This window comes from Ruditapes philippinarum, unplaced genomic scaffold (genome assembly GCF_026571515.1).
Source record: "Ruditapes philippinarum isolate M1 unplaced genomic scaffold, ASM2657151v2 ctg756_1_1_1_1, whole genome shotgun sequence".
NCBI lineage: Eukaryota > Metazoa > Mollusca > Bivalvia > Venerida > Veneridae > Ruditapes > Ruditapes philippinarum.
In genome coordinates this window covers 89,792-103,403 of record NW_026864914.1, presented here as the reverse complement: position 1 = coordinate 103,403, position 13,612 = coordinate 89,792, and the positions used below count along the sequence as shown (strand labels likewise).

General features: G+C 29.5%; 1 protein-coding gene across 1 annotated transcript; it reads right to left on the bottom strand.

The window, feature by feature from the left end:
* Positions 1-8,140: 8,140 nt before the first annotated feature.
* Positions 8,141-13,405, bottom strand: LOC132727267 (glutathione S-transferase theta-1-like). The gene is made up of 4 exons (XM_060712691.1): positions 13,195-13,405; positions 12,758-12,845; positions 10,261-10,414; positions 8,141-8,568 (listed from the first exon to the last, which is right to left on the bottom strand). The coding sequence occupies exons 1-4, from the start codon at positions 13,307-13,309 to the stop codon at positions 8,230-8,232; spliced, it is 696 nt and encodes a 231-aa protein (XP_060568674.1). The 5' UTR covers positions 13,310-13,405; the 3' UTR covers positions 8,141-8,229.
* Between the last annotated feature and the right edge of the window lie 207 nt (positions 13,406-13,612).

Here is a 13,612-nt window from a genome sequence, read left to right as displayed (position 1 = left end):
TTAAAAGCTATGCACGATATACTCAAAATTCAATAAAAAAATTTGTATCACTTAAATATTTTCATTTTTCTATTCCTTTCAGAACAATAGGTTATAATACAATGATGGTATATTTGTTAAGCTGCGCCACTGAAGAAATAACTTCCAAGTGTTAAAATTAGCTTCCGCGAAGGCTTTGGTTGAAAAGGCTAAGAAAAGTTCCAAAATGTGATGTAAATAATTTTATCTACGGTTTTATAATTACTTCTTTAATTTACAGCATTATTATTTCTTTCTACCTCATGGTTAGGAGTCACTGATATCCAACATAGAAAAGATTTATTCCTTTAATTCAACTTTCCTACATCAAACGAGCAGTTAGCTGTGAAATCTGCACCAGTATACATTTGTATATATGACATACCTTATCTTTCTGTATTCCGGGGTTCCCTAGTAATAATTGACAACGATATTCCTCTTACATATTACCTCATAAATTTACAATGACAACTGTTGAAAGAGTTACCATACCAAAATCATATGGAATGATTCCTCTTATTTTTACCTTACGTAACTGATTACTGAGTTACCCTAATAAAACAATTTGCACAACCTCTTTTTCAGAATTTATGAAAATAACTGTTGACAGAGTTACCATACTAAGATTCTACAATGACAGCTTATGAAGTATGACTGACTTCTCATACAAAAGCAGTTATAAAATCAGAGCTTAACTAGTAATAGGTTCATTTGTAAAGCTACAACAAAACTGTATTTTTGTAAAAAAAAATTCTATAAGGTTTTGTAATAAAACTCCAGAAAATAGTATATTCTGAGTGATAGATCTATACGGAATAAAATGTCTACTTCATTAAATGATATAGCTTACAGACATGTATATATGGGAAGTTTTACACAGATGCATTTATTTGTATACCTAAAATGTGTTTATGGGACAAGCGATTAAAATGTATGTTTTTGTTGTTGTTTTCTTAATTTACGACAATAATTGTCCCTTAACATAAATGCCATCGGACAAATGTTGGAATGAACTTTGGAAGTTTGCTCTAAAATGAACATTTAAGATACTAGTACTAATATAAATCCTTAAGTCTTTCATATGCTACATAATTATAGTTGTAGTACAAATTTTAAATAACTTAAATTTTAAGTTTTTAATACAGATATTCTTTCATCTGTTTTCCGTATTGTATTGTATTTCAACAAAGATATATCTACGCATATTAAATATCATTTAGGATTTTATATATTCATTAAGTGATATATTATCATAATATTCCGGATCGATTTTGATAGCTATAACTTCGTACATGCCGTGCAGGAATTAATTGTATAAACATCTGTTTCAACATCATGAAAATAGGTCTTTGTTTTAACATAATACATGTTCGCTATATGATTTTTTATACATCATTTTATAGGTTGCACAGGAAAACTTTATCGAAATATCTTTAGATGAACAAAGAAATGATTATACATTCAAATGATTGAAAAGGCTAACTTGGATATATTGTAAAAGGAATCCTTTCACGTTTTAAAATGCATTTTCTACACAATGGACATGTATATCACAATGGGCATGTAGAACAATCTTTTATAGAAACATAATCAATATTTGCTTTCAACCGTACTTAAATATTCGTGTATCTTTGTCATGATTACTGATGTCATCACACAGATTATATGTTGAAACAGGTAGATGGCACTATCCAAGGGCTATTCCACATGATGGTCCCAAATGTTCTGAATGTAATGTTTTGGAGGACGAATCACTTTGGTTTACAATGTAAAAGATATATTAACCTAAGAAAGCAGTTTATATCGCCATATTATTGGAGACATCCAAGCAAATGAGAAATGAGCTTTACCATATGTCAATCTTGTCGCATTTGGTTTTTCGGACAAGGCTGACAAATATGGTCTTCTCTGGTATATTATCTTACACTCATACCAGTAATTCTAAATCGTATCTAGCCTCAAAACATATTTCGGTTAACTGTTTCAATTACTTAGTTATCTCTGTATGTTGGACAGTTTATATTAATATCTGTCACCAGTTTCGTTTCTATATGTAAATGCAAGACTCAAATGAAATTAATCTACTTGTTTGTTAAATAAGTTATGTTTATTGTTAAGTAAACTAGAACGGAAGATATATGTGTGTTAATATTATTTATATAGATCTTATATGCTAGTATGTATACTGCCATATTTGCATTTGTATTATACATTTTGCCACATGGGTCCTTGACCTTCTGGTTTGATATGAATAAAACATGTTAAACTTGTTGTTATATAATTCCCTCTTTCTCTGACTTTATGGCTGTTGTTGAATTAATAAAGTTAAGCTGTGAAACAATGTACATTGGTATACAGTCAAATCAAAGAGGCTATTAAATGTCGTCAATTTAGTGTGGGTAGCTTGAGAAACGAACGCGTGACCCCAGATATATAGTTGGTGTCATCATGGTTATTAAGGGACCTTGAGCTTGCAATAAATGCCATTCTGGAGCTGATAATGTTATACACATTTGTCCATTCACCAATGGGGAAATTTTAGTCTTGCTTATGTTTATTTTTGTTGTTGTTGTTTTTAACAAAATTACATTGTTTTCAGATTTTCTAATACAAAAAAAACTTTTTCTGATGTACAAGATGTCGTCACCGAGCTTCAAGGGATTAAATCAAAATTTAACTTAAGTGATAGTGCATTTTTTTGAATATCATATTCTTTTTATTTTTATCTTTTTTTAATCACCTAATAAATAACGTGTCAATGAGCCAGTCTATATTCTAATGACGGGAACCAAAATTGGACAGGGAACCAGGGGTATGAGTAGAATACGCAACGAAGATTTTTTGGCATAGCAGGCGCAACGGACATTTTTTATCACAGGCACAAAGTATGCTTATTCATGAAAATTATTAACATTTAAGAAAAAAACAGATTAACTTAGTGAAAAAGTAAGATTGTTTTAAAATATATCCCAAATATTTGCAATAGGTTGTTTTGAAGGATTCTATGCTGGAAAAGTGACCGCAGAATGGACATATTCTTGAAGCAAAGGGAACAATGTATGGTTATGAATAACAATTATCAAACTAAAATAACATATATGTATATTAAATGTAGTATGTTTAAGAAGGTTACACATGGGCTTATTCGGTATCTAAGCGCAATGGAGATAATTTTGTATAAAGAGCACAATGAATGTTTATAAATTACAATTATAAAACTAAAATTTATTCTATATATGTATATTGAATATAATATCATGATGGAAGTTTGTATTGAAATTCAATAGGAATATTTTTTCATTTTTTAATGCTTTGAAAGATAATATATGCCGGCAAAATGGACATTTTCACGGCTCAACAGAGATATTTCTCTTTACCTCTGTCTTTTTCTTGAATTTATTTTAAGTATACCAATCATTTCATTTCTACTTATTATCCAATTTACAGACAAATGATTCAGATTTCAGACATGGCATTACTTAGTGAATTTATGCATTAGATTCTATCTTTTCACAAAAATATGCAACTTACAAAACAACAAGCACATACCAAGAAAAATTGACTAGTGCTTCGGGTATTCAACTGTCATAGAGAACAATTGTCAATGCTGATTTTGTACATAACCTATGACTATTCGCATCATTTAAATTTGGCGGCGTCTTTGATGTGCAACATTAACATTTAACTCGTAGATAACTGATATGATGTGCTTTGTATTTTCTTAATCGTAGCAGTAGCACAAATTTACATCAACTTTAAAATGAAAGTGCAAATAGCTTTGTTCAGACAATTACTGTGCAATCAAAAAAAGAATATTTTACTAATAATAATAAATAAACAAAATAACAAACGTTACTGGCATGGACTTTAAATGCAATGTATTTTACAACATCATTTTTTTTGTAGTTTTTTAATGGTTTTTTTTTGTCATCTGTCGGCAAAAGCATGCCGATTTATCGTCCTAGCTCCAATTAATATTTAAACAGTCCCGTTTTTAGTCGTTCCGGAAAAATATTAACATAGTACAACAAGTGTATAATAATTAATTTAATAATGTAACTACTGGTTCATGTCTTGTCCACCTAACGGATTACTAGTATATTAAAAACAATAACATAGAGGGCCTTTACACAGGCATTTTATTGGATTACAAATAACATATGCTACTGTACGTCATAACATTCTATATGGAAAATAATAAATGTTATAGAATACAAATATAGTAATATTCATGTCCTAAAATCATTTGATTTACATTTTCCTAATCTAGGATCTGGGTCTTTATTTATGGTATATCGACATATATTAAGATAGGTAGAATCAATGAACTCCTTGGAAATAAGTCTTTGGTTTATGGGTAGTCCCAGTTTTTACACACTATACAATACATTAGGTGTCTTTTCCCCATTTTACCTAGTGTCTGTAAACTTGACAAGTATTTACAATGTACTCTTAGTCCTGAAAATATGTATGTTTTAAATTTTTCTTGTTTATGCAAATGTTTCTGATCGATCTGCTCCTTTCGAATCAAAATCAGACTGGTAGTTTACTTTTAACCTGTTACGTTTTGTGTTAATTTCTAATTCTGCTTTAGAAATGATTGACAGATGTACACATTAATTGTCTAAAATGTTGCTAATTATAACCTGCTTTTTATAATCAAACAATCGTGTATCCTTCGTTATCATAGATAATATTGAATAGAAATATTGAGATACAATTATTTTGTAAAGTGACGTGCTTCTGTATGCAGGAACCCTTTTCTCCTTTTCACATGTGTTAAACGCAAGTTTTTGTTTTGTTTTTTGTATGAAGATAATCTCGATTGTACATAATTTGTATAGAAGAAAATAATTTCTCCTTCCGTATATTGAGAATAGGATTCGTATGCACAATGACGTTCAATTTATAGTGTTACCATACTTACCGTCATTTCCTTTGTTATTTATCAACAGATGAAGCTTGCTAAAGCGAATCATGTTTTGATAAATTGTGTTGGTTTTGATCTATTTATCCTACATACTTTCTCTATGAATTATAAAGAAGATACAGTCATTCCTTAACTTTAATACGTATACTATAGCTAGCTATATTTTACATGACAACATGCCAATATTCCTGCAATTATATATAATTTGTGTGAACAAGAAAACCATTTATTTGTCAATGTAATGGATTGGACCTTTATTTGCGCAATGATGTAAAAAAGCAAGTACAATGCCGTTTATTGAATCACCATATTTTGTCTATGAATTATAAAGAAGACGTGGTTATTAGCCCGATACTTCAGTAGAGAATAATTCAATTATTAATCAGTCTACAGGATGTTCTGTCTGGCAAGGGAAGATGATAAGCTGGTAGCATAATCTGTTTACAGTAAGTCAGAGGAATATGTTTGTTTTTACTTTGTTTTTTACGCCGACTTTCAGGCATTCTTTTCCAATCCCGGCCAGTCCCAGTTATAATATATTTCTTAGAAAGTCCCTGGTAGTTCCGCATAATTGGTAGGATATACAATATCATTATGACATCCATTAATACCTTTACACTTCTATCTTAACATTTTATCACATGGGTTGGAATGTTTTCTTTGTTCTTTCTAACCCATTATGTTCAGTACACTTTCAATGAGGATTTGAAACTGTATTGATATATAACAGAGCAGGTTTGCCATTGAATCATATAGAGAAAAAACTTAACTGTAAATAACAGTTGAGGTGTTTTTGCAACCTTGTATATACAGTGTAGTTTTTTCACAGAGGCTCCAATGGGGAAGGGGTAACGAACATTCCCAGCGGAAAAAAAGATATGTAAATAATGATATAAACAAGGAATGAAATGAAATTCGTTCTCAAATATACTACTGCTTAAATTGAAAAGTACATCCGCTGAATGAATTAATTCCACTAAAAGCCCTTAAATCTTGATTCAACATTATTTTCTCAAAACGTCTCTAACATGAGATGTCTTTAAGTTTTCAAGGGTCGTAAATGTTGCTTTATTCTTTATTTATGACAGCGAAAACAAATAAAACAAATTCAAACAAATGCATTATCATTTTTAGCTGTAAGGTTGCTTACGACAGTATTAGCTGGTATTTCTTCATTTCATTTCATTTAAAACTACAGTGTTTTGTTTATTTTTTTCTGACGTCTGTTTCGAATAAAAATGAAATTGCGATACAACAGTTATGATATATTAAACTCGTTAGTTACGGGGGTATAACACAGGCTGGGGCGACATCTCGGGATGTTTCTGCAAAAGATTGTCTCGGCCTTACGGCCTCGCCATTTTTTTGCCAGTGTTATATCCTTGTAACTAACTCGTTTCATATACTATTATAACTATTATTTATCATTTAACTTTGTTGTCAAAATACAAACTATTATCCATTTCTAGAATTATTACATCTTATTGTACCAGTTACGTATAAATGACAAAAACCTTAATAAATATGGTGAAAATGAAAGAAAGTCGAGCAATTAACATTAGATTTAAGTTACTCATATTCACAATGATCAAAAGAAATTAAAAAAGTTGTAATAAATAATGAGTTACAGTCAATTATACGTTTTTCTGAAATGGATATATATTTCTCATATTATTAATTGACAAAATGTATATTTCCCAAGAGTGTAACGGTATTTATAAAAGCAAAAAAGGCAATTTATATTGAACTTCTTGAACAAATTTGCCAGGGCTGCAATTATATTGCCAAATGTATAGTTTTTACCAAATTATATACTTTCATATCAACTGTTTTAAATGAAAGCAGACGACACCGTGTAATTTAATGTGAGCGTTACCCTTCAGATAATCATACACGCCATTTCGAAGAATGTTTTTAAGATATTTTTATTGGTGATTGTTCGATTCTGCAGAATTTATTTATTCAACAAATAAAAAGTAATATTTAAAAAGTAGAGACACAAGGAGGAAAATGCACAATGAGTGCAATCATAGAGGAAATTTATAGAGCTCATAAAAGCACAAAAAGAAAACTCATAATGGCTAAGAAACGAAATCATTAAGGTACCAGGAAACAAGACGATCTTTAAAAAAAGATACTCGGCCGAAGTAAAACTGGCGAACATGCAAAATTATGTTTTTCTAAGTTTTCAAAACAAAAAGAAATGTTAGCATGCCTTGCATAACAATGATATAATAATCTTTCTTTTAGCTAAGAAATTACATATCGATATTGATGATTTTTCAAAGTAGGACAACTTCTATTTTTAGGTGTCCCTTTTTTCTTTTACGTTTGAATTTATAAATTTTGTAATCATTTACAATTTACCTAAAAGTAAAAGAACTATTCTCATTCCATAACATTTCATTTAAGAACTATCCTTTACATATTATTTTATACTGGCAAAAAGTATCACTTACATTTTTAGAGCTATCCCTAAAATTTTATTTTAGATGGTAAGAACTATCCTTTACATTTTATTTTAGAATGACCAATGAGATTTCACCAATTAGTTTGTAATTTTAAAATGACAATTGAAAATTCTTCGTATATTCAGTCCTTCCCTGTTAATTTTACAGGACGTCAAACTGATAAGAAACCGACTTCGTCCGAAAATCATAGCGGCACATTAGGGAAAACCATAGAAACACAAGGAGAAAAATCAGTGAACCACATGGCAGAAAATCATGGAGGCACACCAAGGGAAATCATAAAGACAAATGTGTAAAAACGGATACGAATAGAAATAATACGCTTCTAGCTTATTCTCATTTGAAATAGAGTGAAATAGAATCCTTCAAGAAAGCCCAATAACGACAAAATTGAAATTGCTGCAGCCTCGTTTGATTGAACCTGTTCATGTACGATACTGGAAAGTGCAAGTTACCGCCCTTGTCCCTGGCACCGGTTTAAGCAGAATTCAACATTTAAACTTGGTGATGGTGGAATTTAGAAGTTTGAAACATCCGCATCTGTGTTTATACGGCTGTTATCATGGAACCGTCAAGGAGACACGTGAGTGCCATTCCATGCAAAGAGGTGATGGTCCCCAATTGAAAGAACATGTACATTGCATATGTACAGAATCCATTACAAATATGTACACAATATATTATTTGGTACTATATAATAAAGCAGGACAAGTAAAAGTGATTTAATTGCGATAAATAGCTTTTTATTGAAAGAACACAATTTATTATCTCATTTTAAAAGCAGTAAATAGCATTCGATTATGTCATGCTCTACAACTTAGACGATTTTAATTGATTATAAATTGTTTGCATCGGTGAAATCCCTTCCTCTTGGCAAGGCTCGAAATATGGCTCAATTTGCGCTTTAACTCTGTCTGCCCATGCGCGGACTTTTGGATTAAACCTATATTCATTCTCATCACCAATGATATCAAGCTGCATAAGTTCACAAAACGCTTGCAAGTCCGCGACAGAAATTTCTTTTCCACCAATATATGGTTCGTCTTTCAGAAAGTATTTGTCTATATGGTTGATCGATTTCTTTAGTTCCGTCTTGAAACGTTTAACCTCGTCTTCTTTTATAGGTTTTCCTCTCAGCGTATTGATGAACTAAAATATAAATAAAGAATAATTTCAGTACTCATATATCTAAAATTGTATTTTATGATGCAAGTTAGCAATTTCTTTTATATAATGATGATAATAATAAAATAAAAGTAACATTAATACTAATTTCAATAAAAATGATAAAAAAGTAATAACCATAATGGTAATTATAGTAAATGTAATAATACTGATAAAGAAAATAATAACAATTATTTCATCATCATCATAATAATAATAATAATAATAATAATAATGATAATAATAGTAATAATAATAATAATAATTATTATTATTATTATTATTATTATTATTATGATGATGATGATGATGATGATGGGTTAATGGTGATAATGATGGTAAATAACAAAAGCAACAAATATGAAATACCAACTCAAAAGTGATTCAGTTATACGAACTTAAACAATTTCTTATCTGAGATAATTAAAAACTCGTAGGTTAGCTGGGTTGGTTTATTAAACAAATTAAACAAATTGTCTGTCTAGACAAATGCAATTGTGAGGCTTACTTGAAAAAGGTGTTTCATCAGGCACTATAACTACTGTGTCGCAGACTATAAAATTCTAATTATCTCACAAATAAGATAAATTAAAAGACCGATACTAAGATAAATGTCGTTTGGACGCAAATTCTGACGAACACATTTAACGGTTTGGTTAGAAGGCAATTTGCAAAATGTAATTTACAATAGGTAAGAAAACCTCATTTTCTGAGATACCTAGACATATCTCATTTGAGATATTATAAGAAGGAAACAACATTTCACCGTCAATAACTGACACTCTGATGTCTGCTTTTCACAAATATTTTTTGTACAGAAAAGTTATGTTGTGGGTCAAAATACATTTTTTATGTTAGATTCAGTAAAAATGTCCACATCAGTTGGATCATACAAGACTTGATGTATTGAAAGCTGTATTATAAAATACCTTCTGTCGTTGTTCTTTCTAACATAGCAAGAGAAAAAGCTCGCCTTTCAACTTAAACTAGGTCATGGAAAACTTTGACAACAATCTAAATTATACATATAATGGTTATGGGATTTAAAAGAAAAAAAGATGAAAACAGGCGCTTTAACTGCTGAACCATTATTTTATTAACAAAGCAAACAACTTCTAAACGCCATCATTCATGTGGAAACCCCCTCAGCTTTCTTTAATTTATTTATGCGAGAAAGGAAACAAAACAGTCGAAGTCGTGTATCATTACAAAGCAAGTATGTAGGAGTTTCTTTGATTATAAATGCTTATGTATAATTCGTCACTTTAGTGAAGTAATAGGTTATAACTCTTTTTAAATTATATAAGGAGTTAACCCGTTACTGCACTAAGTTGATGATATAAGTAAACCATTAAATGCCTCCAGATGAGTAAAAATAATTGAAACAAATAAGCTAAGATATATTTATAGTTTTAAAGTTAAAGAAATGTATGTATTCACTAGTTAGGGGAAACTGGAAGTATTAAACAGGATTTACTACTTTCATCACCGAAATTCTACCCCTTTACAAGCCGTTACTGTTATATGTAATTTATGTGATAAATGGATCTCTAATGCTAGGCTAAATTACAATTTTTGTACAACTAACAACACTTTTACGTAATGCAAATTTTAAAATTTACATAAAAATATCACAAATCTGGAGGTATGTCGTTTTGAAGTGTAAATGTACTTCACCTGATGTCTAAATGACATCATCGCAGTTGTTCGAATGTTAGTGTGATGCCAGTTAAGATATTCATCTATCCGCCCTTGTCGTTCCAGGTCCTTTGACGGATACCAGTGTTCGGCTACATTGAATTTACGGGCAAGATAGCGAAAGATTGCACCACTGAAATAACCAAATATGAAACTATCTTTAAAAAAGTGAAGGAAGGAGAAAATGTACATCATGTACATGGAAATAATTTGTTTTGAATCAAATTAAGACAAGAGCGTTTATAAGCAATTATCTTTTAGAATTAAGTAACATTTTTGTAGTAACATGTTGAGGTTGTTTTCTGTTGTTGTTTTTTAATATATAGGCATGATATCTAATTTCTATGAATGAATACGGAATAAATGTCAAAGAGAATTGAAAAATAGAAAATATACTGTTTTAATTTGCATATACAAGTATCCCAGACCATTTTAAATAAATCAAATTTCAAGTTTGATCTAAATGCTTCTGCAAAAGGAACAAATACATAGATTTTCCTAATTTTGTAAGAAATAATTCAAGTTCACCACATTTTATAAAAACACGTACTCCTGTAAATGTAGAGCATTATACAAGATGACTGTTAAAAAGTCACTGTTTATACTTGTATTTGTTGTTGTTATTGTTGAAGCAGCAGCATTTATTTACTCATATAAATATAATTTAATAAAAACAATACTGTATATTTGTTTGTACATTCTTGTATCCAAGAAGGTTTAGAAGAATATACGTAAAATTGTTTGTGAATATCTTAAAAAGACAATTAGTCGAAACGTTGAAATACAATATTAACATTTTTAAAAATACATTTAAAACGAATTGACATATACTAAAATTTTGACGGAGATTTCTTTCACTTAGACTCTGTATATGTTTATACTTTTGGGGAAAATTATTCATTTTCTAAATGAAATTAAAAATTGAATGGTTAGATTTTTCATTACTTCTAGACCCAACTAAAGAAATGAAATATTTTCATGAGTCATTGTTTCCCCATTCGTAAAAAAGACGAATAAAATCACATGCCGAGATTATTATCACTATCATCATTATGTTGATGGAGATCATCATATATATTTTAAGTTATCTACTTATGATGGGCATAACAAAATGTTTTGTTTTTTTGTTGGTTTTTGTTGTTGTTGTTGTTGTTGTTTTTATAATATAAACATTTGCCTATGAAATTACGCGATGCATACGTTTGGAAGACCGTTCAAATTAACCAATAGACTCAAAATATTTAGTTGAATCGATAAGAATGGAAAATAATGACCATTAAACCTGCACAAAATAATTAAACCATTATACGTAGGCCATCTAAATCATTGCTAATCTTAGATGATTATGAAAAAGTTAAACCAATAAATATTATCCTGTTTGTTTAATAAAATAATGTGCTAAAATATGCTCAGTTTGTCATTTACTTGCTTATATATTAAATTTGTCAGTCTCGGGTCCATCGTTTCTACCAGAGGAGATTGCAAACTTTCGACCTGGGGTAATGCATATTTCGAGAAAAGTTATCCCAACATATAAAAAGTTATCGCGATATATAAAGAGGTTATCGGAATATTTAAAGAAGTTATCGCGAAATTAAGAAGTTATCGCAATTTATGAGGAATTTATCGCAATTTATAAAGAAGATAACATTAATAATTCTCACAGATATACTCATGATGCAACTTTAGACATAGAAACATAAAGAGATATTATTGCAGAACAGAGCTGAACATAATTTTATTTTTAAATATGTACAGAGTACATAATCATGCAAGGTGATTCAAAATATTAATCAATATATAATATATTTACATTAAAAACTTGTGATATATTAGTAATTTATTTTTAATACAATGTCACGTTAATGTCTATATGCCATTATTTCAAATGTGATTTGAAATTAATATAAAAAAGCATGTTGTATTTGTTTGTCTTTAAATTGTTGATTTACAATAAAGGCCATAAAATAAAAATGTCATTATGATGATCTATTTTAATTGTTTTTAGAATATATTTACAATTGTGAAACTTTTTAAATCTTAATGTGCTATAAAACATTTTACTTTTTTTCAGAATGGTTTCATTCTGACTTCATAATAAAAGGTTTCATTCTGACTTCATAATAAACAGAAATCGTTGGGCAATGGGAAAACAGTGTAAATTGTAAACATTTTCGGATCTATGAAAAATGTTCACAAGTAGAACTGATTTCTTTGAAATGATTCGACTTCTTCAAAAAATAAAAGATGTTGTTTTAACATTTTTCATTTATTTAACCTTTTAGTTAAGAATAAAAATATATAGCCAATAAATGAAAAGAGTAATGATCAATATGAATTAAATGCAGCTTATGCCCTAAGTAAAGTTATACGACTGCGGGTCATCCTGGTATGAACCAGAACCATACAAAGTTTCACTGTGGCATTATCTAATGTAAATAATAAACCATGTAGCATAATGCTCCTAAATTGTTACCTTTCTCCGAGAACAAATCCATTATCTTCGATAACAGGTACTCGCTGAATTGGGCTAATTTTTGTGAATTCTTCCTGCAAGTGTTCACCTTAAATATAAGATAATGTAAAGATTATGAAGTTCAAATAATACAAATATAAGCTCTAGCGAAAAAAAAAACACTGTATTGACGATAAAAAATATTTTTATGATAAACGCATCTGCTGAATATTTTCAAAAGGATTCGTTTTTCGTGTAAGTTAACTTAAAGGTTAAAATCTAGATCGGGCCTCTTTGTCACAAATTTAACTAATACATTTTAACTGGTTAATCTTAAAAAGAAACACTCTATGTAATCATTAATAAAATGTATTTAACTGATATCTCAAGAAGAACAAATTTTCTTTTCTTTTTAAATCTAAACAGATTTAGATAAAAACAAATATAATTGGGTTTACCTGATCCAAGGTCTATTCTCACCATTTGGAATGGAATATTGTTCATTTTCATAAACAAGTACACCGCCCTGCATGGCTGTGATTTTAGATCCGCAAATAATTTTATAGGTGCCATTTCACTTTGGTTAAAACAATAACAATAGTCGTACAATTACATATACATTTAACATAAATCACGGTATAGATTATGACCCGTCCTAATATTTAAACCTTGTGTATATAACTTAAGTTAAACACGGCATATTTTGTTCATATAACCCCGATTATCTTCCGTTTATCATCCATATAGTTTTATTTGTTTACACGAGTAGTCTTTCTAAATGTACAAATATAATGGTTCTGATACAAAGACAAATAAATATCTTCTTTTTTCATTATGTTTTCAATTTATGAGGATATGCACTTTAGGTCGCCTCAT

Excerpts from the sequence above, each read along its gene's own strand:
- LOC132727267 (XM_060712691.1), bottom strand. The coding sequence starts at position 13,309 with ATGGCACCTATAAAATTATTTGCGGATCTAAAATCACAGCCATGCAGG. Across the intron at positions 12,846-13,194 it reads GAGAATAGACCTTGGATCAG|GTGAACACTTGCAGGAAGAA; the intron begins GTAAACCCAATT and ends CTTATATTTAAG. Across the intron at positions 10,415-12,757 it reads GGATTTGTTCTCGGAGAAAG|TGGTGCAATCTTTCGCTATC; the intron begins GTAACAATTTAG and ends TGGTTATTTCAG.